Source organism: Ambystoma mexicanum, chromosome 11, assembly GCF_040938575.1.
Source record: "Ambystoma mexicanum isolate Mex_15411 chromosome 11, UKY_AmexF1_1, whole genome shotgun sequence".
Classification (NCBI taxonomy): Eukaryota; Metazoa; Chordata; class Amphibia; order Caudata; family Ambystomatidae; genus Ambystoma; species Ambystoma mexicanum.
Window position 1 is genome coordinate 391,683,086 of NC_090934.1, and position 27,403 is coordinate 391,710,488.

General features: G+C 46.2%; 1 protein-coding gene across 2 annotated transcripts in view; it reads right to left on the bottom strand.

Moving 5' to 3' along the window:
- The window catches only part of SLC39A13 (solute carrier family 39 member 13), a 203,246-nt gene that overhangs the window by 65,032 nt on the left and 110,811 nt on the right, over nt 1-27,403 (bottom strand). For both annotated transcript variants that reach the window (XM_069623110.1, XM_069623111.1), the window contains exons 6-7: nt 24,321-24,410; nt 19,678-19,728 (exon numbers count right to left, since the gene is read on the bottom strand). In XM_069623110.1, coding sequence (XP_069479211.1) covers nt 19,678-19,728; nt 24,321-24,410 — 141 coding nt within the window. The remainder of the gene's footprint in view (nt 1-19,677; nt 19,729-24,320; nt 24,411-27,403) is intronic.

The following is a 27,403-nucleotide window of genomic DNA, read 5'->3' on the forward strand; positions in this document are numbered from 1 at the left end:
CCAGTGCGTCCCCCTCTGCCTCACCTTCCTTCCCGTAAAGTGACTCATAAAAGCCGGCGAAATTCTCGGCTATGCCTTCCGGGTCAGATCTTTCCCTACCATCCCCGCTTACAATTGTTTCCATCCATCTATCCGCCCACTGGCTTCGAAGTTTAGCTGCCAGCATTGCGTCAGCCTTGTCGCCTTTTTCGTAGTATCTTTGGCGCAGATGTTGGAGGACCGCTATTATTTTGCCCATTTCCAATTCCTTCAGTTCTTGTATCTTCCTTCGTATGGAACCCAGGTTTCTCTCCCTCTCCTCCTCTGAAGGTCAATTATCACTGACCTCATTCTGTGAGCCAGGAGGGCCCTAACCCTCTTTTTGGATGCCCCTTCACTGATCAACCTACCCCTCCAGGTAGCCTTCGCCGCCTCCCACACTGTCTCCCGATTGACTTCTCCTGTATCATTCAGCTCAAAGTATTCTCTGATTGCCGTTATCATCTCCTCCTTAAGGACTGCGTCTCTGAGTAAAAAGTCATTACATTTCCATAGGGATTCCCTGGGTTTGAGGCCTGATAAGCAAATGTCCGACCAGACCAAGCCATGGTCGGACCAGCTAACCGGGCGGACCTCACAAGCGTCTACTCTGCTCATGTGCTTGTGTCCCGTGAGTAAGTAATCTATTCTCGTCCTAGTGCCATGGACTGCGGAATAGAAGGTATATCCTATCCTAATTGGGTGTAGTTCCCTCCATATGTCCACCAACCCATGCTCCCACATTAGATCACGAAACCCCATTGGGTCTGCCCCCTCTACTACCCGATGGGATGGTCATCCCGCTATGGTCCAACTCCCGGTCTGCCCACATGTTGAAGTACCCGCCCAGGAGCAGGAGCCCCTCCGTTTTGGCCATCACTTCTCCCAGGGCTTCTTGAGTGAATTCCATCTGGCCCACATTAGGGCAATATATAGCTGCTAGGGTGACTCTGGAGTTATGCAAATTGCCTGATACCACCATGGCTCTTCCGACCTCCCTTCCCCAGCTCACTACCTCCGTAAGTTTATGATTCCTGTGAAGAACAATACCTACTCCCCCTTTCTTTATTTGGCCGGATGCCCAGAAGGTCTGACCCACATGTGTTCCTGGGACGGCCCTCTCCTCCCCCCTCATTGTTCTGGTTTCTTGCACAAAGAGGACGTCTACCACCGCATTCTTCATTTCCCTCCCCAGAAGGGAGCGCTTTTCTGGGGAGTTAAGTCCCTTCACGTTGAGGGAGCCCATCCTAAATGTCTCGACCCAGCCCCTCTTCTCATTGTTTGCCATTAGATCTTTGCCTTGTACTCTTCTTCCACCCGGTACTGCTGGAACTACTCCGTCCCTTTTCGGATCTGGATCCCTGCTGAACCCGAGATCCCCCTGCCCCCAACTCCCTCTCCCCCTCCCCCTCCCCCCGCACCCCCTTGTTCATGGTGCTTGCCAACAGCCAAGCCAACCGGGTGAGAGAATGTCCGTCCGCCGGCGCTCCCCTAGTTAACTTTGTGTTCCCGGCCGGGGATGCTTGGCTATTGGTTTTACACACCCTGACAAGATGACTAACGCACCTAGTCCTCTCCTTCGTTCATCGTCGGGGTATTTGGTTTCTTAAATCTTCTTCTGCCCTTTGTCGTCTTCTTTGTGGACCAGGGGTCCTCCGGTTCCCTCCTGGTTCCTGGCAATGCTTGTATACCCTCCTCATTTCCTTCAACCAGAGCATCCTCCTTGAGCACATGCAGCACTTGTGAGGCCTCCTTGCCGCTAGTCACTCTGTAATCCACACCGGCCCGTTCAAAGGAGAGGGCGAATGGGAAGGACCATCTGTATCTAATGTCCTGACTGGTGAGCCACTGGGTAAGCGGGTGGCACTCTTCTGCGAGTGAGCGTGAGGGTGGAAAGCTCCTGGAAGGTCCTGATTGTATCCCCTTCGAAGATATAGCTCCCCAGCCTTTTTGCCTTTTCCAGAACCTCCATTTTCTCTCTATAGCGGAGGAACCGCACCACGATTGTCCTGGGGCCTCCCCCTCACGTGCTCTTTCTAGCTGGACTTCCTTGTCCCCTTCTATCGTGAAGAGTTGGTTTGTTAGACCTTGGACTTTCCTCCCCACGTTAGTCGGTGTCTCGCCTCTTTGTTGTGTCACGCCCATAATGCGTTCCGTATTTCGAGCTCATCCATCTTCAGGATTATATCCTCTTCCCTCATTTCTAGGTCTGTTAGCCTCGTATTTCGTGTCCAGCAGGTCTGTCTGGAGGTGGTTGTTTTCCATTCCCTCCATTTTTTCTTCGAGGGTATCCACTCTCCCTCTGAGGTCAACTATTGAGGCCTGTATATCCGTCCGGATTGCTTTGATCTCCTGGAGAATGTCCTTGAGATCTTCTTTTGTGAGCGCTGCCACAGGGGGGAGGGGGTCACCACCTGTGGGCATGATGATGACTCCGTGGGCCGCACTCGGGGCTATGTGCGACCTACGGAAACGTTGGAGCGAGAGGATTGCCCTGGTGGATGTAGTCTGCTCCAGGTTCTTGCTATCTGGGTGCACCTCAGTGCAGAGTTCGCTTAAGCGGATTCCAGTGTTCCCCTCTGCGGTCTCAGCCCCTCTTCATTCGACGGCAGCCACCTTCCTGGTTGTAGGCCTTTGTGCTAGCTCAGCAATTTGTGGGGGCTCGAGCACTAGCCTCTGGGCCCTTCCTTTCCCGATGGGTAGCCTCTATTCGGTCCGGGAGGAGAGAGAGGCCACGTCGTCCCTATCCTCAGGTATGTGGTTCACTGTGAGTAGGCCCAGATGAAGTCAGGCTGAGGTGAGGCGGGGAGAGGGGCAGATCCTTACCACTATATCCTCCCTGTCCTGGTCCCCCCCCGCGGTCTCCTCACCTTCACTTGGTCGCCGCCTCTGGCTCGGCTGGATGGGTGTCAGGGGCCGGCGAGTGTCTCTGCATGTCCCCGGGACCAACACTCCAGGCCCGGGCTCCTCCTCAGACAACACCTTGTGCGGGCCGCCGGTTGGGGTTTCCCGTTATGGGGGGCGGTTGAGGGCCCCCTGGCAGAGTTCGGGTGCGGGCCGCTTGGGGACCCACAGGGTGCCCACCTATCCGGTCTTGCTCCGACGCGGAAACCCCGGCTGGGGGTCCGGCCCCAACTCCTCTCTGCTTCCCGTGTTACGCGGGGGCTCAATCAGGCCGTGTCCACGTTGTGCCCGCCGTTCCGGGTCGTATGCGCCGGGGCATCCCCTTCCGCGCCCCGCTTTTGTGTCTGCTCTGCGGGTGCGATGGGTTCCCGCTGCGGTTCGGGCTCCCCGCAACCTTCTGGGGGACTGGCGGGGCCCTGGCGCATGAAGCCTCCCGTCTCCTGAGCGTGCGCTGTGCTCGGATGCAGGTGCCCCTTGATAGCCTCCTTAGGGGGCTCCGCTCCGGGCCCGCGCGGGAATGGTCCCCTGGTCTTGCGCACTTAATGGGGTAGGCTGCTTGGGCGCAGGTCTCCCTCGGCTCTGTTCTACACTCCCGACCGGGGATTGGAAAGGCGCTCTAGGCCCTGCAGTGCTGGCGGAGCGCAAGCTTTACAGGTCTGTCATGCTCCGCGCCCCTTGGCGCGCTCCAAGACTGCGCCTTTCAAGCAGGTTTCTCCCATTCATGCACAGCCTAGCTGTCACTCAAACAGCAGGGTGGATGTCCTGCAAGGACAGCCAGCCAGCCAGCCAATCACCACTGGGTGAATTCAGGTAACCAAGGAGATTAAGGACAGGGAGCTTCGGGCACCTCCCTCGCCTCCTGCCCTGCCAGACACACTGGAGCCGGAGGCGGGTTTCAGCACTGAAGCCCACCAAAGGCAAAACAAACAACAGGGTTAAACCTAGTTTGGCGCTCAGAGAAAACCCAAGTAAGACCTTGCAAGCAAGAAATGGCAAAAAAACAAGACCAGGTTCATTTTTACACAATGGGCACCCATGGGTGCAATACTGTAGCTGAGGATTCAGCCTGCGGTAAAAACGCACAATGGTAGGAAAATTAAACCACAACCACCAGACATTAAAAGTAGTGAGGGTAACATAAACAATCTTACATGAGTAGGTAGGGAAAGGGGCTACTAAGTAACACCCCAGTATTTCCACATAAGATGGGGTGTACTGGACCTACATAGGAAAAACAGGTAAGTAAAGTCAATTTCACTTTACTACTACACTTGGGAACAGTAGTTTACCCAAGACAAGGTATTTAAACCTAGGACTGCACTGAAGGTGCTGTGTGTCACAATACAAAAGGTAGATCCCTATGGAGTTTGTCAGACTCCAAAACCAAATGAAACGCAGAGTCCAAACCAAATAAAAAATACATGAAAGTGAGAAAAAGGTCCCACTCATTCCAGGATAAAAATTAAAAGTCCTAAAGTCCAGCAAAAGAGCTGGGGGTCTCTAAGGGTGAAGGGAATTAGCACAGAAATGAGAATTCTCCTTAACACTCGTCCCTCTCCCCAGACTAAGGGACAGGAGGATTTAATCCACTCCTGGATGAATCTCCTAATGCAGTCATTTTGGTGATTACACCCCGACCTGTGTTCTACGGTGAAATCAAACCCTTGGAGGCTGATTAACCACCTTAGTAATTTAGGATTCTCCCCCTTCATCTGCATTAACCATCTCAAGGGTTGGTGGTCTGTCTGAATTACAAAAGTAGATCCATACAAGTATGGTCCAAACTTCTTCATAGACCACACAATGGTAAAACACTCACGTTCAATAGTTGCCCACCTTGTCTCATGGTCCTTAGGTTTCCTACCGATGAAGCAGATAGGGTGTTCCTTGCCTTTTTCATCCAGCTGACTCAAAAATGCACCTATCCCTGTATTAGAAGCATCTGTCTGTCCAATGAAGGATTGGGTGTAGGCAGGCACTCAAGACTGGAGCTTGACAAAGGGCTCTCTTCAGTCCTTCAAAAGCTTGAGTGCACTCCTCATTCCACCTGACCTTCTTGAGGAGTTCGGGTGATACCACATTCAAGGGAGAAGCTATGGTCCCATATTTCTCAATGAAGTTCCTATAGTACCCAGTGAGACCTAGAAAGGCTCTCACTTGGGTCTGAGTAGTAGGGGTGGCCCATTCTTGTATGGCTTATACTTTGCTAGGCAATGGCCTTATTTCACCTCCCCCTACCTCTTGTCCAAGGTAGACCACTTTGCTTTGACCAATTTGACATTTACTAGCCTTTATGGTCAGATGGGCCTGTTCAAGAGCATGCAAAACATCAAGGTGGTCAAGAAGCGCTTCCCAAGTGGGGCTCAACACTGCAATGTCATCCAAGTATGCCATGCAGAAGTCCTCCATTCCATTCAGAACTTCTCACCATCCTCTGGAATGTAGCAGGTGCATTTCTGAGTCGAAAAGACATAACCTTAAACTGGTAGAGGCCTCCTGGGGTAGAAAATGCAGTTTTCTCCTTAGTATGGGCTGTCGGGGGTATTTGCCAATAGCCTGAGGTCAGGTCAAATGTACTGAGGAACTTGACTGAACCAAGTTTGTCCACCAGCTCATCTGTCCGGGGTAAAGGATGGGCATCAGTTGTGGTGACTGCATTAAGAGCTCTATAGTTCACACAGAATCTCAATTCCTTGGTTGCTGATTTTGGTACTAGTACAACTGTACTAGCCCATGACTTGTCGATGCCTCTATTACCCCACGATCAAGAATTTTCTTGACCTCTTCCTTTATGTGGGATCTTACATCCTGTAACCCCTGCTTTTGACAGGGAGACTCACCAGTGAGAATATAATGCTAACCCCAAGGGGTCAAACCTGGTGTCAATGAAACCAGGGAGGCAACCCAATTTAACAGAGCTTTGCACACCTCCTGTTGTTGCAGAGTCAGATCGGAAGAGAGTTTTACTTCTTCAATTTTCTCATCTTAAGGGTGTCCTCTGAGGAGGTCAGGGAGAGGCTCACTCTTCTTCCTCCTCCTCCTCCTCCTCCTCCTCCTCTTGATCAGAGGCTCGAAGCAAAGCTCCTAGTTCTGGCCTGGAAACATTAGCCTTCAGCCGGTTAGTGTGATAGACCTTACGAGCCTACTTGGGATTGCCCAAGTCCACTAAATAATTGAACTCTCCAGGTTTGCCCACAATCTTGAAGAGTCCAATCCAGCTGTCCTGTAAGGCCCTCTGCCTTGTAGGTACCATAACTAGAACAAGCTGGAATGGAGTAAACTCCACCATGGTGGCCTTCTAGTCATGCCAATGTTTGACCAGAGCCTGACCTGCTTTCAAGTGACCAGAAGCTTCTGTCATCATGAATGCCATTCTCCTCCGGAGACCTAGCACATAGCCAGGGACTCTCACTGGCTTGAGGGAACGAGCACTCTCCAACCCTTCCTTGATCAGGGCCAAAGGGCCTCTAACCGGATGACTATAGAGCAGTTCAAAGGGGCTGAAACCAAACCCTGCTTGAAGGACTTCTCTATAAGCAAAGAGAAGGCATGGCAGTAGAAGGTCCCACTTTCTTCTATAGGGTTCCTCTAAAGCACCTATCATGCTCTTCCTAGTTCTGTTAAACCTCTCTACCAACCCATTGGTTTGGGATTGTAGGCTGTTGAGAACTTGTAGGCAACGCCACAGTTTTTCCACATGGTCTGCATGTAGTGGTACATAAAATGTTGTCCCATGTCAGATTACATCCTTAGGAAAACCAACCCTGGTAAAGATACCAAAGAGGGCCTTAGCCACTGCCTGAGCAGTAACAGTCCTCATATGTATGATACCTGGTAGCATGGTCTACCCCAACCAATATAAAATCGGTTGCCTGAAGAAGTGGGAGGGTCTAGAGGACCAACAATGTCAATCCCCACCCTCTGAAAATGGACTCCCACCACAGGGAGAGCCACTAAAAGGTGCCACATTCTTGGCTCCACTTTTCGTCAGACGTCCGACAAGTGTGGCAGCTCTTACAGAATTGTTCTACTTCAGACCCCATCTTGGGCCAGTAGAAATAGAGATATCTTCTCTTTGGTCCTCTTGCAAATCAAGTGGCCAGCCTGAAGGTTCTCATGGGCCAACTGAAAAAGCTGTTGTCTCACCTCATGGGGCACTACAAGTCTTCTGTAGTCTCCTCGGGTAGACACGGTAGGTTCACTGTAGAGGAGGCCATCCTCCCAGTAAACCCTATGCTTCCCTGGCTCTTGCCATTCCAGCTGGGAAGCTGTCTGTTAACGGAGACCTTCTAGAGTGGGACACTCTCTTTGACCTCTGCTGAAGCCTGCCCTACAGGGTCCACCTTCTGCAAGTAAGGTTTGCAGTTCAGGATGATCTTTTGGATCCAGATCTCCAACATAGGGAAGGTTCTCCTCCAGCTCTGTTTCACCAGTTGCTGACTCTTCGGAGCTTAGTTGGTCCTACCACTCAGCCTCAGCTGGGGAAGGGGTCGCTGTGGTGACCTTGGACAGTCCTCTCAGGGAGGACCTTGTCCTTTGAACATGTTTAGTTATAATACCTTTATTTCTTCCTGAGACCTTGGGTTACCCCTTTGTCTCTTTATTTGGCCTGGAAGTAGATGGGTGGCCTTCCTGTGGACTGGGGGTAAGGGGAATCTCCTCAACCTCCAAACTGAAAGTCCTCCCAAAGTTGCCTCTCTAGCCAATTTTGTTTGCTCCTGCTTACTTTTACTGGGAGGCCTGAGGGTGCTAGATACAACTCCAAGAGTGTTTAAATCATTACCCAACAGGACTCTCCCAGGCACCTCATTTTGTACACTGACAGGTATTCCAACAGTCATATTATTGCACTGGTGAGAGCTGGCAGTATTGTAACCATTTGGATTGGACCTCCTGCAAGTTTAGTGGGACCTTTGGGTGCCTTAGCCACAGCCTCAGGTTTGAAAATACTTTCATCAAACACTGTAATGCTTGCCCCAGTGTCTTTAATGGCAGGGGTCTCCTGACCATTTACAAGTACACTGTCCTACAATAGTCTTTTGTGTTATCTGGTATAGAGTTGTACACATCCACATTCTGTTGTTCCCACAGACCCAGGGACACTAAAGACACACTGGGGTGAGACTCCAATGGGGTCCTCAGCCAATAATTGAAAGTTACCACTTGCCATAGGAACTTCTCCCTCAGGGATGAAGGGTAAGGAGGCAGTGTGGACCCCTGAAGGTTCACCCTTACACCTGGGATCCCCTTTCATATGGCGAGTATACCCACATACATTGCATTTACCAAACGCTCTCTGGAATGAGGGTTTCTGCTGACCTCCCTCTGGTTTAGCACCAGAGGTTTCACTAGACATAAGAGGTTTTCCATGGAACGTACCCTTATTCTGTTTGTGGCCCTCTTTTGGATGGTTGGAATTAGAATTCTCTTTTACCTCTTTCTTGTGCTCCTTCCCCTCATCCTTTTTGTGAGTGGCCCCAAAGTCCTTGTGAGTGGCCCTGTTGGCTACCCACAAGTCAGCAGCCTGTGCTAGCTTTTTGGGATCATCTCTTTTGAGTCAGCCAAGTGCTGTCTCAGCTCAGGTGAGCAGGCATCAAAAATAGATTTCTTATTTCTTCAAAGGTGTTCACTCTGTAACCCTTGACCCAACCATCGAAGTTCTTCAAACATTCACATACCCAGGTGGCCCAAGGGGTACCATCAGTCTTTTTGAGGGTCCTAAACCTCTTAACGTACTGGGAAGGAGTTTTCCAAAATCTGGCTATTAATGCCAGCTTCACTGATTCATAATCCTTTCTCTCAATGGCACCCAACACCATTACAGCATCACAGCCATTCAGGGGGGGGGGGGGGGCTAGACATGAGCCAAGGGATTAAATCATTCCCACCGAGTCCATATGTGTATTCAAAAGTACCCAACCAATCCAATACATCAAGTTTTGCATCATACATACTCACTGCTTCCTTGGGCAGGCTAGGCCTCTTGGGACTGGAAGACCTAGAGGACCCTGGGAGGGAGGCAGATTCAAGAGAATCTTTTCAAATCCATTTCATGTTGCATTTCCAACTCCCAGAGTCTGATGTCCTGATGTTTGGCTTCAATTTGATTTGAGCATTTATCCTTTTGTTTTCCAACTCTATGCTTTTGTTTTCAAGAGAAACATACAATGGGCTTAATGTTGGACCTTGTGGGGTCCCAATGGAAATGGGTTGAGGCAAAAAGGCAGGCTGTGGCAAAGAGGGGCTCCTATCCTGAGACTACGCTACCTCCTCTGACTCCTCTTGCAGAATGGAGTAAGACTCTACATTTTCATCCTCATAATTTTCCACATTACATGGGATAGTAGGTGTTACAGGCCTACTACCCAAACATTGGTGATTCAACAACATTGCAATTAATTCACCTTTTTTCCTTCAACAGGCAGCCCCTAGCTTTGCACACATCTTTCAGTTGATCTACTGTCAGAATAACCAGGGCTGCCTCATTTAAGTTATCCATATTTTGCATGTTACAATTGCTTTACGTTTCCGATGGAGCTTAGCCTTGTGGAGGTTTAGTTGAACACAAGCTAAGTAAAATACTCAATGTAACAACTCTACCCAAATCCTCACTGCCTGCCACTAGTGTTGGGAAAGATTGTATGTAGTAACATTGTGGGAAACTACACCAGCCCTATCGTCTTGGTAATAGGTAACCCCTCTTGAGATACGTCTGGCTGCTCAGTCACTCTACCAACTTGTATAGTACAGACCTATACCAATAGGTGGGTTACCTATTACCAAGAGGACAAGGCTGGTGTACTCTCCAAAAGAGTTACTACATACAATCTTGCCTCACATCCAGTGTGTCTGGAAAAGCAGGAAGTGAGGGAGAGTCCTGAAACTTCTCAGTCCTTTGTCTCTAGGTGTGCCGGAGTAAAACCAGTTCTTATAGGCCGGCTGGCTGTCCTGAAGGACAGCCACCCTGCTGGGTGATTGACAGCTAGGCTGGAATGAATGGGAGAAACCTGCATAAAAGGTGAGGCTTTTTAGCTTGGAAGGCAGAGTCGACCACTGGACGAAGGAATCCGAAGAAGAACTTGGAAGAGACGCCTGCTGCAACTCCTGGACCGATGGTTTGCCCGGGGAAGCCCTGCTGCTGTGCTGAAACTCCAAATTCGCATTGACAGAGAAGCTGGTTGAATTTCCACTGTAGTCGCTGCTGGAACCGAAATAGCCAGGGAGAAGAACACCAGATTGTGTGTGTTGCTTTTAAGTTGTCCAAGAGCTCCAGGAAGATCCTCCAGACTCCCAGGAAGCACGACTGACTGAGCCTGAGCCCCCTCAACAGAGTGTGGGACCCCAGATGCAAGGAAAGGCCATCTCAACAGCCAGGAACCACGGTGTTGCTATTTGCGGTAGACACGAGGAGCTGAAACACCAAAGTGCCACTTGTTTGAAGATTGCCAGTTGCAAGCAGTGACCGTCCCATTGCAGTGGAGGTGTCCCCAGAAGTCCTCCGTCTTGTCCCCATGACTGAGGCCCAGGAACACCAGGATCTGCCGAGCTGCACAGGAACAGAAGTCATCTGCTGAAATTTTCTTCAACCTAAAGGGACTATAAAGTCTGAGAGAACTTACCTCTTGTTGTGCCACCTTGTTTGTCCACGTTGCAGACTTGTCTTGGTTGCCTCTGTATAGTTGCTGACAGCTTCTTTACCTCACAAGTCTAATTAGCTTGTGCCCCTACTTTGAATTTCTTCTTATTCTACAAAGACTTTTACTTACCTGCAAGAAGTGTTTCAGTTCACCTTGACTTTTGCTAACTTAACATTGGCTGGCCTGGCTCCCTGAATCGCTCTTCTCTCCTCTGCTTAGGTGTTGTGCCTTCCTTCCAGGAAGGGGTTAACTAATTTTGCATTGTGGGTTACCAAAAGTACTTACCTGCTTCAGAATATTTGTGTGATCTCCTGCATTGTTCTACATAACCTTTTTCCTTTACCATATTCCTAAATCGAATTCTAAATGCAACACCGATATATTAATGTCCCCAGCACCCTAACTATTGAAGTCACCCTAGGGTGTAGGAAGTGTCTGTGGGCCATCCCAAATGGGTACTCGCTGATTTAGAAATCTTAAGAGTGTGTATTTTTAAAGTGTATTTGAGTGTTACTGTTATATTGCCCCTTCTCAATAAGGCTTACTCTAACTGACTGTTAAATAAATGAAACATTGTTTAATCAAGAAACCTTGTGTGTAAGAGTTTATTTGAATACTTGTCACTGTGAATCTCTCCACTACAGCTCACATTGACCCCTATTGAGATAAGCCTGGCTGCTCAAAACTCTACCAACCTGTGTAGTACAGACTTATACCAAAGGTTGGGTTCCCATTGCCAGGAGGTCAGGGTTGTTGTAGTGCACTCAAAGGGTACTGCATAAAATCGTGCCGAACACTTGCTGAAAGACTTCATACCTCTGAGCATTACCTTTCCTCCAGGAAAGTGTTAATTTACTTTGCAATGGAGGGTTCAAAAAGTACTAACCTGCTTAAGAATATTTGTTAACCATTGTTTTATTCCCTCAACTTCTTCTTTTGACACCATCTTCAGTAGTTCTCTAAATGTACCAGTGATATATTAACGTCCACAGTGTCCTAGTTATTTAAGTCACCTCAGGGTGTAGGAAAAATCTGTATGCCATCCCAAATGGGTATTTACTGATTTAGAGAAACTGAGAGTGTATTTTGAAGTATATTTTTGGGTTACTTATATGTTGCTCCATTCTAAAGAAGGCTTATTCAACTGACAGTTAAATTAATAATTGTTTAATCAAGAAGCCTTGAGTATAAGTGTTTATTTGGATACTTGTCACTGTAAATCTCTGGTTAATAACCCTACAGCTCACATTGACCCCTCTTGAGTTAAGCCTGGCTGCTCAGTCACTCTACCAATTTGTGTAGCACATGATTATACCAAAGGTTGGGTTAACAATTGCCAAGAGGTCAAGGCTGGTGCAGTCTCCCACAGGATACTGCATACAAGCTTGCCTAACACAGTGCTTGTTCCCTTACAGGTTTTATTTGTTGAACACTTATTGCTGGGATAAAAGACTGCACACAGAATGTAACTGTTTTTATAGAATACCAGTATGTCTGATCTAACCCTAATCTTTCCCTCCTTTATAACTCAATATTGCAAAGGTGATACAAAATAAGTGTTATTACTGACCTGAAATGAGGTCACCCTTGGTGCTAAAAAAATGTATAACATATGAAAAATTACTCACCTGCTTTATTGTTCACTTTTAACATTGAATCCTAACTGGATTAATGTTACTATTAGTTGCTGCTTTTTAAAGAATTATTTAAATATCTTTGTGTATATATAAATACATATTGATGTTATAACTAAGTGTTTACTTGGATACCTGCATTTACTGATTTCAGTGTACAGCTCTACAACTCACATTACCCCTCTTAAAATAAGTCTGGCTGCTCAGTCACACTACCAACTTGTGTAGTATAGGCCTATATTAAAAGGTGGGTTACCCAATACCAAGAGAGAAGTCTTGTGTAGTCACCAGTTGGACGGCACTAATTATTACCCAACAACAATCACAGCAGCAAACAGCCAGTAGAATCCCAGAATGACACAGAATTACAAAATATTAAGAGTGTTAGGAAAGATTCTCTTTTTGCAACTTTTCGCTCCATAGTGTCTATAAACACCCTTCGTTATCGCTTGATTTTAGAACCTGCTCTCTGACCTTTTGACTTCAGCTTCACTTCCCTTGCCTTTTGCTCATAGTTATGAGAGAAACTGATCAGTCATTTAGACTATCAGTACTGGGAAACCTTGCCCTTTTCTACATTTTTACTTTTTAACAATGCACACAGCATCTTACAATGCAGTGCAATGTGGATAGCTTTGGACCATCCTAGCTTTTTCCAAATGGGATTTTTGGTGACTTTTATATGCAACTCTAGACAGGCTTGTGGCAGCAGATACATATTTACAATTCTTGCATTACTTTTAGTGTGCACATTTGCATTTACCATGAATACTACACGTGGCTTGTGCTCTTAAATGGCTGTGCCACGTGTTTTTCGCTTGCTTCTTTGACCATATTGTTTATTGGCCTGGTTCCATTTCCAGAGAAAACGTGTGTGTGTGTGTGTGTATATATATATATATATATATATATATATATATATATATATATATATATATATATATATATATATTTTCAAAAAACAAACAGCTTCTGCAGAAACTATTCAGGCGAGCAGCACTCCACGAACAAGAAAGTGTTTCAATGATTCTAATCATCACGGAAAACCAACAGCAAGACACTGCATCTTCGGTTGTGTGAAATATAACAGCCTTTATTTTAGAAATGCAGCAGATAAAAAGTGTTCTCCCAATGCAATATATGCTTTGCCAGACGGCAGCCTGACGCGTTTCACCACTAACCAGTGGCTATATATGTGTGTGTGTGTTTTTCCAGCTCGATTTAGATTTTTGTTCCTCAGTAAGGACATAGATCTGGTATGATTGTATCTGCCTTACCTTATGTTTGGGTTGCGCAACGAAACAGAGGTGACACCATTCCTTTTGTTCACCATTTCAAACTTCAGTAGTTTCAAGGTAACTACTAGTCCCTCGTGTGTGCAGCAGCCCGTGTTCTCCGATTACTATATCATTGACTGCTAATTGTGTACTCCTTCATAACTACTTTTGTTACCCCAGCGCCTCGTTCACACGGCATACCTCGATCCAGTCCCCCTGGATTTTGGATAAGAAGACTTCTGAAGCCACTCCTTCAGCTCATCATTGAAGCCAAGAATTTCACGAAGAACAGCCAGCTGAAGATCCAAAAACAACTCCTGAAGGCGAAGAGGCCCAGAATTCCTTCCTGCGTCTGGCCCAGTGAAGCCTTGTTTGACTACCTGATCTCCAAACACCCAGAGTCGAGTTTCCACTGGACTAGTGGGACCGTCTAGTCAACACTTTCTCGGCAATCCAGTCACCCTGAACCTTCGGAAGTGTCCATGGAGTGCCCGGTGGACTGACCAGCTACTGTGAGCTACCTTGCCTGAACCACTGCCGTTCCACAGTTGCACCCACAACTTTAGTAGTCGCCAGCTTGTGCTAAAATTGTGCCACAAGTTGCCTTCCCTCCAAATCTCAGCTTCCCAGCATCAAGGGATCCTGTCCATGAGCAGCTTCTGCAAAGACGCCTGCCGTCGCCTGTGTGAGGAGACTGTCGCTGAACTCCCCTTCCTCAATCGTGCAAAGTGTTTTAAAGAGGTCTGCACTGTTTCTTGCATTTTTTCATACTAAAACTGTTGAAAAACGTTTGAACTATCACCAACACAATTAACTTGCAACCTACCTGTGACATTTGGGCACAAGGCCCAAATCTTCATAGGGTTTGGACTTCATAAATTACGTAATTATCTTGTGATCTCATTCCATCATTGAGTGCATCTAAAATACCTGCTTTGCGGATTTCTTACTTGGCTAAATTTAATTTTGTGTGCTATATGTTGTGGACTCACTGAGGGACCCTGACCCCAATTCACACTCTCCCAAGAATAGCCTTGACTGCTCTGCCCATTATTCGATTGGGATTTGGCTAACCTCTCAGAGTTCCCTGTTCACTATAACTAGGGTGTCCACTTAAAATCTGTCCACCGGGCCTGATTCTAGAAATCCATCTTAACATAGCACCAGCAATAGGTGCTTATAAAACAGCAATTTGCATGGCTTCCAGCACTGAATAACACTGGATTCAAAAACGACAAGAATATCTAAGAGCAGCAAAGGACTACAAAGACTTATACATAAAAAAACCTCTCCTAAAAAAACAAAAAAAAACAACCTAGCTCCAAATATACCCACAAATTACAGTCCCATAACAACGGTCCCATTCCTGCTAAAGATCATAGATAGAGTGGCATATATCCAAATACAAAAGCATTTGGAAGATAACCTTCTTGGCCTGCACCAATCAGGTTTTAGACCCAGGAACGGAACAGAAACGGCCCTCCTGGATCTAAAGATCCAAATGGATGAAACCAAAGACAACAGCAAACTGGCTATCCGGCTCCTATTGGACTTATCAGCAGCGTTTGACCTTGTGGACCACCAAATCTTGACCGAACATCTATCCTTAGCAGCAGCATTCTCACTGAACGCTGCCAGTTGGATCAACTCCTTCCTCACAAATAGAACCACCAGAGTTTGTGCACCTATTGCGGCCGCCGAACCTGCACCCATCCACTGTGGGGTCCCCCAAGGCTCCTGTGTCTCTCCCACACTTTATAATATATTTACTAAGCTCCTCTTTGACCGTCTGACAACCTGGGTGTCACTTACACAAACTATGCAGATGCCACCCAGGTCCTCATCACCCTCACTGTTTGCTATGAGAGACGCAGAATAACTGAACGAAATCCATTGTGAAATTCAGGCCTGGATGGCCACACAGCCTCTGCTTAAATGTCAAGACGGAGCGCCTGATCGTCGGCACCCAAACCCGTCTCAATAAACTCGGCCACAGGTACAACTCCTTCAACATCGATGGCAACATCATCAAAGTTGCCAAAGAAGTTAAAACCCTGGGTGTGTATTTAGATTCCACCATATCACTTAAAAAATAGGTAAATGCCACAGCTTCCACCACCGCATACACCAATAAACTTATCAACGCCTGTAAACCTTTTCTGTCTGCAAATAGCTGCCTCACGCTTGCCAGGGCGCTGATCTTGTCCTATTGCAACACCCTATTCCTAGGCTCCTCAGAGTCCAATCTGAACAGATTACAAGTTCTTCAGACCAACGCCCCGAACAGACCTCACTCAAGCCATATTTCATCCACCAGATACGATTGTCACTGGCTACCAATACGCGACAGAATTAAACTTCACACCCTCGTCATTACACCCAAATGTCTGGCTAACATAGCTCCCCAATATCAGTCAGACAAATTCTAAAAGGCACTAAGCCACCAGATCTGTCTACCAGCATTGCCACACTGTACCTAAGTTTAAATTGAAAACAGCAGGGGGCTCGAGCTTCCCAGTGCTGGCAGCCAAATGTTGAAACTCCCTACCAACAGCTATCAGAGCTGAACCCTCTTTTTGGGCCTTCAGATCTAAAATAAAAGTTTGGCTCCTCCCTTAACTACTTTGATCTTTCTGTATTCAGAACTGTAACATGCATTTGCCTGCTCACTATTTATTCAGTGCTTTAACCTGCCTGTCTCACCCAATACTTCTTGATTACTGCCGCCATCACCCTGACCACATGTAACCTGGTCGCAAGAACTATTTAATACAATGTATTTGTAACTGTTTGTCATCTGTAACTGCAACTATTTCATATGTGCCCAAGCGGCCAGATACCTCAGGGTTAGGTGCGCGTTATAAATCATAAACTAAACTAAACTTAGAATCTAAGTCTTGCACAAATTTAGAGAGTTTGTAGAAAAATCACTTGTAGGGTCGCAAGTTGTTAAGCCTGTGGAAAGCAGAGTTGGAATCAACTCTCAAGGTAAGCTACTGCAAATCTCGACGGAGAAAAGCACAGCTAAAAGACAATGAGGTAAGTACCCCAAGTGTACACAGTACCTCTGGTTTGAAGAAGAGTGGTCCAGCTGGATTCTAACCTGTTGCAGCGATGCAGACACTGGGTTACTGAGCCACAATTGTGGGCACAAGAGGGAGGACGTCTGATGGCTCCTGCAGCGGCACTTGGAGGTTGTCGGCAGCCACAGGCTCTTTTCGGTTCAGCGGCACTTCGCAGTTTCAGCGCATGGTAAACAGCACCGTTGTGGATCTCGGATACCGGTTGGGCTTCCTTCACTCCTTGGGTCCTGCACTTTGGAGAGGAGACTGGCGCTCTGGTCATATTGTCCTGAAAGGACAGCCTGCCAGCCAATCAAGACTGGTTGCATTCAGGCACTCTTCGAGACAAAGGACAGGGGAGTTTCGGGAACCTCCCTCACATCCTGCCTTTCCAGACACACTGGAGACAGAGGCAGGCTTCAGGGCTGAAACCTGCCAACGGCAAAATGACAGAGCTCAAACCTGGCACAACGCAGACTAAAACCCAAGAAAGACCTCACAAACAGAAAATGGCCAAAAAAAGAGGACTGGGCCATTTTTACGAAATGGTCATCCATTGCTATACTGCAGCTGAGGATTCAGCCTGCAGAAGAAAAACACAATGGTGGGAATATAAAACCACTGCCACCAACCATTTAAAGTAGAGAGGGTAACATAACAATGTTACATGAGAATGGGGGTAAGGGTCTAGTAGGAGACCCCCCACCCCCAGTGCTCCACATACGATGGTGTGTGCTGGACCTACAAAGAGAAAAGGTAAGTAAAGTCGATTTCACTTTACTATTCTTGCGAACAGTAGTTCACACAATTAAAAGGTATTTATACATTCTGAGAAATCTAATGAAATTCTCTGTGACACTTAACTGAAGGTGTGTTTCACCAAACAAAAAGTAGGTGCTTATGGAGTTTTGTCAGACTCCAAAAACAGAGGACACACATAATCAAAGTCAGGTCAAAACACATGAGAGAGTGAGAGAAAGACCTCACTCACTCCAGGTTTAAAATTAAAAAGTCCTTAAGTTCAGCAAAAGAGCTGGGGGTCTCTACGGTTGGAGGGAATTAGCACAGAAATGAGAATTCTCGCTAACAGCAGATGTGTGCGTGGCAGGATGTGGGGTCTGGGTCTATCTGAACACAGTCAACATTTGTGCCAGAGTGTGTGTTGCTGAGAAAATGCAGTGGCCAGATGCTGTCCAGGATTGGACATCCTGACTAGTTTCAATGGTGCAGATCCTTGCCATTGGGGGCAACTCAAGCCTGGATCCTAGATAAAGGGGGCTGTGAGGGTGGAGAGCCAGACTCCCGCAGTCATTCTCGAGATCATCTCTGGAGCGAAGACCCTTAGGAAGTAGAGCAGCCCACCGAGGACCTGGAATTCATCTCGAGAGGATTGCCAGTTGCCCCATCTTCCCTTGGCCAGAGAAGCGGTTTCCCTCTGCAGATCTCCTAAAGACCTTTATCAGTGCCCGACACATAGACCGGTGAGAACAACCATACCAGCCTCTGCTTGAAGAACCAAACAATGGATGAACTTAGAACAGTCCTGGAACCATACTGTGGGCTAGTCAGTTACTTCGCTGCAATAGTCGCCATCCTGAGTTGAGTCTTGGGACTACGCAGATCCTCAGTTTGTGTAACAAAAACATTTCCCAAAAGTTGCAACTAACCAACAGGAAGAGGGGATTTCCTTTGTTTCTGCCAGAAGAGTTGCATTCCAGGCAGTGGCTATTGCCACCCATGTCACATCCTGAGGGTCCCCGGAGGTCATCCACAGAGTGGTGGTCCAGTAGTCTGTGTATCCAGAACCTGTTGATTGGAGCCTAGAACCGTGAACTGACGAGACCCAATACACAGGCACCTGAAGGGACCTCTGCACAAGATGACCCTGGACTTACTCAAATGGAACCAACAAACGCAGATGGCTTTGCGATTCACCGAACTCCTACAGTGGTCTTGGAGTTAATCAGAGTACAGGGGGTGAGTAAACATACCTGTTTCGACCCCTCCTCCATCTCCATAGGTTTTTATGGGCATAAAACCCTAGCCCCATCGCTCCTTTGCCTAGCCTCGAACAATGGTGTTCTGTCCTGGTATCCTCTCCTGGGCCTAACCCTAAGGTGGTTGGATTGGGAGAGGGCCTGTTAAAAGACACTTACCTTGCTCTACTGTACTTTGGAACACTTGCAAATTACCTGTTGGCAAAAGCTAACAATTATTCAATCTTCCTAAAGAGACACCTAGCCTCCTAAAGACTTTTATTGATATCTGTGGCTCTAATCTAATCTAAAGGCACCACCCCCTTTTTCCCCCCTCTAGGGAAGGAATTTTTAAAGGTTAGAACCTTAATTCTAAGGTTTGGCATGGTGTTTGCTAACTTCTTTATTCTCCACCTATTAGTTCTCAAAGTCTAGATTACTTACCCAATTCTATTCCTTTATTCACTTGCTTTGCAACACTTAAGAGTATATGGAAAAGTGATACTAACTATATTTAAAAGTAAAGTGTGCTCTTAGCAGAGCACACCAAGGTGAATATGTATATATTAGTAGTGGATGCAGTTACTTGCCTCTGGTCTTTCATTAATAAGAGTTTGCCCACGGTCTACATAAATACCTGTCTTTATAAACATTCTGCCTAACGTGTATTATTAAGAGAGATGTGTGCTTGCTTAACTGAACACTTCACCATTCTCATGCCTTCCGGAGTCTAATCATTGCTGTTTAATCACACTACCCAGATATAGCTTGTCCCTGTTTATCTAAATAGGGCTGCCTCTCAAAATGTGCCCATATGGCTGATTCTGAAGTCAATCTCATCCCTTATCAATAGCCAGCCCTCATAATCACACAGCAGACCTCCACGAACCCACCAGCCCACTCCTCACTCACTCGAAACATAACTTTACAAGCTGTAGCTCTCAAAAGCAGAACTACAGTTCCCATCTACCAAAAACAAACTCACACACAATAACACCTTGCACATCCTCAGCCTTTATCCATGCCCTCTTCACAAGCCTTAGCTAATACACAAACAGAAACGACCCCACAGTAGGAACAATCCACAAAATTCAGTCTGCTCACAGAATACCCGAAGGCAGGAAAATAAAGCATCTCCAAGGCAGCAGTAGCAAGCATGCTCAGCTTACCTCATGGGGGATCTCGTGCAAGAGAATGGCCAGTGTGGTCAGTACACCCACCTGTGGAAAGAAGCAGCATATTCTCATTACCAGACTGAGCAGAACCCCAGCAGAGAGGACCTTGCAAAACATTTGACATGTTGAAGAGAGCTCAGGTTGGAAAATCTACTGTCACACAACAAGGCATGTCTCAAACAAAACAGGTGTCAATTACAAAACAGTATTAAGAAATATGGATGGCCTACAGCGATGAAGCATTGCTGCTTAAGACCAAAGTTCCATTCTGGTGCAGAGCCCCAACATTTTTCACTTTTTCTCAGAAGGGTCCTAATCTAAAGATTCAAACATGAATACCATATCTTCCTCATGTGGAAACACAAGTCCCAAATGGAACCCAGTTTGCTATGCAGGTACCTTTGCATGGTTCGATGTGCAGGCTCAAGAGGTTAATAACAGCCTTTCCCCAATTCCAGTAGATACAGTTTGGCTGGAACCTACTGGTGAACCCTGCCAGCCCCCTCACCTCCCCCATGTGAGATCTAATGGAGACAACAGCAATCAGACATTGTTCTTAGGCTTCCTTCAGGAGAGCCACCTTTGTTCCATAGCAGACTTCACTCCACCACCAGATGATGGCTATTTATTGTCATCTGCAAAGTCCCTGTCCCTTAACATTTGATTCCAACAAAATGTATGCCTTGACAAAGTGCTACATATCGTGCAAAACATTTGTCTAATTTATAAATCCACCCCCTACAGGAGTCTACTCTGCACCAAATAAACAATGGATGTTATTTTTGAATGTGTAAGCTCCAAGATAGGAAGCAACAAAGCACTGCCCAAGTACTTTGGGGTTAACTGATGTCAGTGGGAGGGACAGTTGCAGTGGTCTCGATTGGGGCAAGATGGTGTTGCAGTAGGTCGGGTCTTAGCAAAAGAAGGCATATTTCCTCCTTCTTAGTTTGCGTGTTGCGCCAGGTTAGTCTCATGCCTTGCGTGATCTGGCTCCTAGAGGAGAGTGCCCCACTAAAGCTGCAGATCTTGCGCCTAGGTAGGCTGCTGTTCAGGCAGACTGCAGTCTGCAGAACATTTGTGGCAAAAAAGCAGTGCACAGAGCGCTAGAAAAAGAGATGCACAATAGTGCAACACGCATTCCCCGAGCAGAATGCAGAGACGTTAGGCAGGAAATGGAATTGAGCAGAGTAGGTGCCACTGGGGAGGACAGGTGTGCGGGTAGGTATGGGGGGGCACAGGGAATTATGAGGCTGAACCCCCATCCCAAAAGCAGAGGAGGGTGGAGATTGAGGGAGCAGCCTTGAAGAGGGCGGCCTTCGGTAGGCAGCCCTCTCCACCATCAGTCTTATGCAAATGTTTTTCGCTCATAGATCCATTCAGGCAGCAGCTGCCTTATATGCGATGCAGGCACTTTTGAAGAGCATCCTGACTAGAATGGTAAGGCAGTGTAAGGGGAAAATGGTCAAATTTCATTCTTAACATTCTGGGGCATGCAGTGGCAAGTTGAATGGCCAAGTGCATGGTTGGAACGCTGCAGAAGTTAGCATTCCCTCCATCGAGGCAGGAGATTACCACGGCCAAGAGCATGGTTCTGAAATACTTAGGCTGGAGAAAAGGCTTAATCTTCTGGAGAAGTGCTGATACCAGGTGATTCGGGCTTTTTTGTTGAGATGTTGACGGAAGGAGAGATGGCAGTTATGAACAAGAATTATTTGGCACATGGGACCAAATGAGGTGCGAGTCCATCAAGGTGCACCTTATTACTTTTCCAATCTTGTTGGTAGATTTTGTAAAATATAAAGCAGCCTAGAGAGCAAACCTTTTCAATTGATTGACTGTCCCATAGCACACAGTCTAGTTTGACACTAGCCAGGACTTAAACAATATTAGCATCCTGGGGAGGGAGAAGAACCAATCGGGTTGCTCGGATGATGGCTGAATCCCACGATATCAGCTCCCCCACCCCAATTTATCCTATAACCTGAGCATTTTTCAGAATCAAGTAGAATTACCATCAGCAGAGCCGTGAGGGTTCTCAATAAGAACAGCCACATGCAACAATTTATGGAACAAGGTGAGAAGAATGACAATAGCTAGCCTTCAGTCCAAATTTAAAAAAGGTTGCTAATGAGTTTGTTCAAACTTGTGAGGCCGACAAGCACACATTATCACTGAAACAAGAACTGATGATGTTTCTGAATGCTAAAGCAGTGCAGGAAGTGTTGGGAACAGAGCAGCAAAGAAGGTTGACAGCAACCAAGCACTCAATGACATGTGCAACTGTTAGGTAGATATTTCATTTTTATGTGAAATCCCCTTCACGTGCGAGTCCCACAGCACTTTTTTGCTGGACTACTGGATTTGTTGTCAGTTCTACTGAGTGAGTGGGAACCTTTTTCCACACTCACTCATTCTTTGATCCTATCTTACGGATCCTTTTGTATTTCTTTTTATTCCTTTTTCTTGGAGTCATGCTTTCCTCCAAGTTTTGTGGCATCTGTCTTTGACTTTTGCAGCACACAGCACTCTCTGCAGTGTTGCTGGGAGCCCTTTGGGCTCCCCTTTTTATTTTTTATTTTCCTTATAGAACACAGGTTTCCAAAGGAAGCAGGGATATTTTTAGCCTTCTAACCTTTTTATATTGTGAGATCAGCACACCCCACCTTATGTGGAGTGCTGTATCCCCTGTCTCACTACTCCTTTAACTTTTACAGTGACAAGCTAGTCTGAATGGCTGGTGGAAGTGGTTTTATCTTACCTACTTGTGTGCAATTTCTAAGCCCAGGCTGTACTCACATCCGCGGTAATGCACAGACGTCACCTTTGACCCAAAATGGTGAGTGTTCTTTTTTTGCCAATTCAAGGTGGTTTGTCCTTTCTTGGTCCTTCTGCCGTGCATGGTAGGGGCGGCTTTGTTTAACTTTGGTCTTCAGCAGGTTTACATGGGAAAGCCCGCCCGGTGCCAGTGTGTCTGAGGAGAGGAAACAGGGGAGGACTCTGAAACTCTGCTGTCTGTCTTCTGTTGTGCCTGCCTGGAACCAGTTCACACTGGAAGGTTGGCTGTCCTCAAACGACAGCCACCACCCACAGTTTGACTGATGCATGTGATTGGCTGGGTTCCTGCATAAGAGGCATGGATCCTGAGGTGGAAGATAAGCTGACCACTGGAACTGGAGAATCAATTAGGAAGAAGAGGAGAGATGCCCGCAGCCACTTCGACGACAGGACATGCCTTCTTTGTAACCGCAGCTGTCCGGTCCATCCATCCAAGCAGGAGGAGAGTCCCGAAAAGGACGACTTTCTCCTTTAGGCTGGTGGGACCTATCAGTTTCAAGGCAACGTGCATTTCGAGCCATCCCACGACGAGTTGTGCCCTTCACCGGCTGCAAACCGCCAATACTCTAGGGACCTGTGGCCATTGTGCAGTGCACTGCATTCAGAAGATCGAATCCTCCTGAAACCTTGGTGGACTCCTTCCGGACCTCCAGAGGAAAGAGTCCACTCCTTCAAGTCCCCCCTTGGAGAAAGCGAGATGAATTGAACGGGCAGTAACCGTTCTTCACTGGTGCTTTGACAAGGGTGCCAAAAACACAGAACCATGAATAATCCTTTGCCTAGAGCCTCTTCACTCGGCTGCTGCTGCAAGATCCATTCCAGTGTCCCTTCTTTCGTCTGCCTGACCCAAGAATCCGGTGCCCGGATCTGCTGCATCACGAGTGCATCGTGCTGCATCGTCTTCTTCGCTCCTAAGGTACTGTGAGATCTTCGTAGAACTTACCTAGAGTTGCTTATACTCCTGTTTTGCTGGAGTGCCCATTCATGTGTTTGGGAATTCACCTTTTCACGTTCACCAGGCCTACACCCGTGTGACTTCAGGGAGTCTTCTCTGAAGTCTCTGAACCCATTTTACAACAGAAAAGCTTTACTTGTTACAGAAGTCTCCTCTGGAACTACTGACTTTCTACAGATTGTCCCTTGCCTGTTCTGCTCTCCAATCTGACTCTAAGTCACTCATGACTAGATAGGGATGGACTTCTAAAGTGTTAGGCCACTGAGAAAAGTATTACAAGTGTGAAAAGTATTTACCTGCTTTACGTTGAATGTGTTCCATTTGTTCTTAACTGGAACAGTTATTAGAAATATATTTTACTTACCGTTTGAATTGCATACGGCCATTCTCAAAGTATTACAAAAGTGTTTTACTTACTGTGCATATTGCATTGTTTTTCTAAGTAGTATGTGTTATAGTATGTACATTTCTGAAGAAGCACCTTTACCGTAGCGTATATAAAAAATAAACCTCTTTTCATATAACCTTAAGTGTGTCAGTGTTTCTTTGGCCTAGGTGTATAGCCCAGATTCTTTGTACCTTTGTACTCCCTCCTAACATAAGCCTGGCTGCTCAGCCATTGCTACCAACATACTTGTGTGGTTCTGGCTGGTATTAAGATTTTGAACCCTGTGCCCCAAGTGTGAATCCTACCTTTGATGGACTTTTGCAAGACTCCCCAACAGCAACAAAAAATAGTATGCAATGAAAAGCTGACCAGCAAAGGGGGAAATGCCTTGGTATTCAGAATGCTCCTTTAAAAAACTCCCTTTACCAATGTAATTGTCTTATAAAAAGAGTGACTTACCTTTCTGCTGACCAGGAAGCTTCCAGCCACAGCCATCCCATGAGTGAAGTTATCAATGGTGTTAGCGAGAAGATTTAGATAACCACTCATCTAAAGGAAACAAGAGGCATATTATGAAGCAGGTCCTTGCAGTCATATTAAAGGTTCAGTATGCAGAGACGGGTTAGGATGAGCGGGGGTGACTGAAAAGTAGAGCCACGCCCCCATTATTAATAGTACCAAAATGTTACTTATAGGGCCATATGTTGCACCCTATTACAGTACACAGAATGACTACCAATGCAGGCTAATGTCCCATGGTTTTGCTCTGAAATTGGTCTTCTGAACCGATGCTCCCATAGCACCAACACTACAAGGTATTTCTATTTCTATAAAATTAGACTTCTCCATTCCAGCAGAACAGTTATGTATAATGAAAACAGTATCTGACAGAAAAAAACATGGAAAGAATATATTATAGGCTAAACAAATCGTTATGTGCAAGCTTTCAAGAATTAACAGACTGATGAAATGTTATTAGGTCTACTGCTCGACCAACTACTCACATTTTTTGGCTCAAATTGTTTGGAACACATTTTACCACGAAAATGTAGATGTGGGTTGGTGTTAGGCAATATTGGTGTTTTATTTTCGATCAATAGACATACATCCGATGAAAGGCAGCATACTGACTGACATTAAAGTTACACAAAAAACATACATGATCATCAAATAGTAATTTGATAATAACAAAAGAAATAGCACTGACTGGGAAAGCTCTAATCTACAGAGTATCTGCATCCCAGTGATCAAATGGTGAAATACCTCCGACCATTGCACCCGTTTATTGTTCCAACAAACTCCACTAAAATCCAAGCACAGCAAATGCCAATCTAGGTGCATTGTCAACATGGGGATACAAGAATTCCCTGAATTAAAACCTGCTGACCTCCAGTTCCTTTCCCATAGGGCAGACTGTGCTTTTCATTCTCTCATGATTGGATCATTGTATTAGGTAATAAAACATGCATTTATCAAAAGGGGGATACTCTGAGGTGTGCCACTTCTCTTTAGCAGATGCAGCTAGGTGCCCCGGTGCAATTTGCATGCACTTTCTCCACTTATCTTTGGGAAACGTTTTGATGTTGCATTTGAAAAACCTTCTTTATAAATAAGCACATGGCGACGTGTTAGGAGCAGATTTGACTCTGCAGCAACCATGCCATTCAAAGCCATGATGGGTGCTTTAAAAGACTTTTTAAATGTCTGCACTTTTGGTCAAAATCGACAAATTACATATCAGTGAGAACAACTTTAGTCAAGAGAGTTAAGGTGATCAGATTTAATGCAATGCAAATCTTGAAATTCTGCAAATGTGGGAAGTCATGACCATCCTAACTCGGCATCCGAGCCCCCCTCCCACCCTGTAGATGTCCCCCATGATGTAATTTTGTGTCATTTGGAATCCCTTCTGTTATACTATGTATGTGCTCATGGGCCTTGAAACGGCGGAACACAGAGTTAAGATAATCCTCACTTCCCACATCTGCAGAATTTCAAGGGTTTTGTTTAGTTAAATATCTTCCCCTTAACTCTCTCGTAAATAACGTTTTTCACTGTCTTTCATGGGTTTTGCAGTACTATAGTTTCTTAGGGCCCACTAGCCATGGTCTTCAGCCATGGCTACTGGCCATGACCGTTCCCAAAGACCCATTGCCCCACTCCCTATTACCCTGATAATTTCACAGAAATCATTTCCGATTATTCAGATTCCGCAGTAGCATAGCAGTGTCCAGATTCCCATGATAATGGGAAAAGTGCTTGAAAATTAAAATTCTTCCCCGACCTCACAGGCGCTCATCATGTTTGCCACTCTTTTCTTGTTGGTCCCCACCCCCCAATTGCCCTCGATTACTTTTCCCCCTCCCTTCCCACCTCCCAATACCTGCACATCCCATCCGTCTTTGGATCTTAAGGCGCCATTTCATTTCCAAGTGCCTCTTGGCGAGCTGCCACAGTAATTTTGCGAGATTTCCGTTATGACAAACAATTTTTACCCGGAACTGGATCCCCATCCCGCCCCCAACTTCACATGGTGTCCTCTTCCCCCTTCCCACCTAAAGCCTGAGGCGATTGCAACCCTTTTCCTCACCAAATGGCAGTTTGCGCACTTTTCATTTTCGTCTTTCCCCAGTATTATCACGGAACTGCTTGGATCAAAGAAAAAAATAAAAACAATTTTAATTTTTAAAAGAAGGTTTTCATTTCTGAAAATCCTCTCAGCGCCTCTGCTGCAAAGCACCATGGGAGAGAGATAAAACGTTTTTTGGGGAGCAGGGGACACCCCCTTCTCAGTCGTATGTTTTAATAACTACTGGAGTGATTTATCCCAAACTAGCAAAATAAATATCTGCAAAGCTTTGCAGCCAAATTGTTTCTTATTTGGTAGCAATCTGACCAGCGTTTTTTGTGCAACGGGTGTTCAATCGATGTGATTTTTTCGCTATGAAAAAATTAATGGCTCTAGTCTGAAAACAGCTCTTTCTTGTTTTAATAGCTTTTTCATCTTTTAACTAAATTAACTAAACACTATAAAAATTACTATAAGCAAGTAATAATACCACAACACTCATAATAAAATACATATATACAGCCCATAGAGCCAGTGCAATAAAACCACAATACCCCCACCCCACAATACTGAAGGAAAGTTAATGGTTAGATTTGCAATGGCAGTCCACAAGAATTCAACCCTAAGTCCAACCCTAAGTTGACTGGGGCCTTGTTCCCTGAAAGTTTACAAAGTTGCCAGTAGATTTGTGAGCCAGGAAAAACGTTAGGAGGAGGGTCGTGTGGATGGGAGAAAGGTTCCAAAAAGTCAGATAAGGATGTACTCTAGTAAATAAAATGGTCCGCAGCTTTCAGCAACAAGCACTGCCAAAGCCAAACAAATGGTAACACTAGTGTTCAAAGCTTTTACAGGTGGCGATAGGGGACGGGGGGCGGGGGAGTGCAGGAAGTATTGCTGTAACTCGCCTGGTTTCTCTTCAGACTTGGCGGGTCATCAGAGATCGTTTTGGCGATGTTGGTTCCGGTCTCCAGAG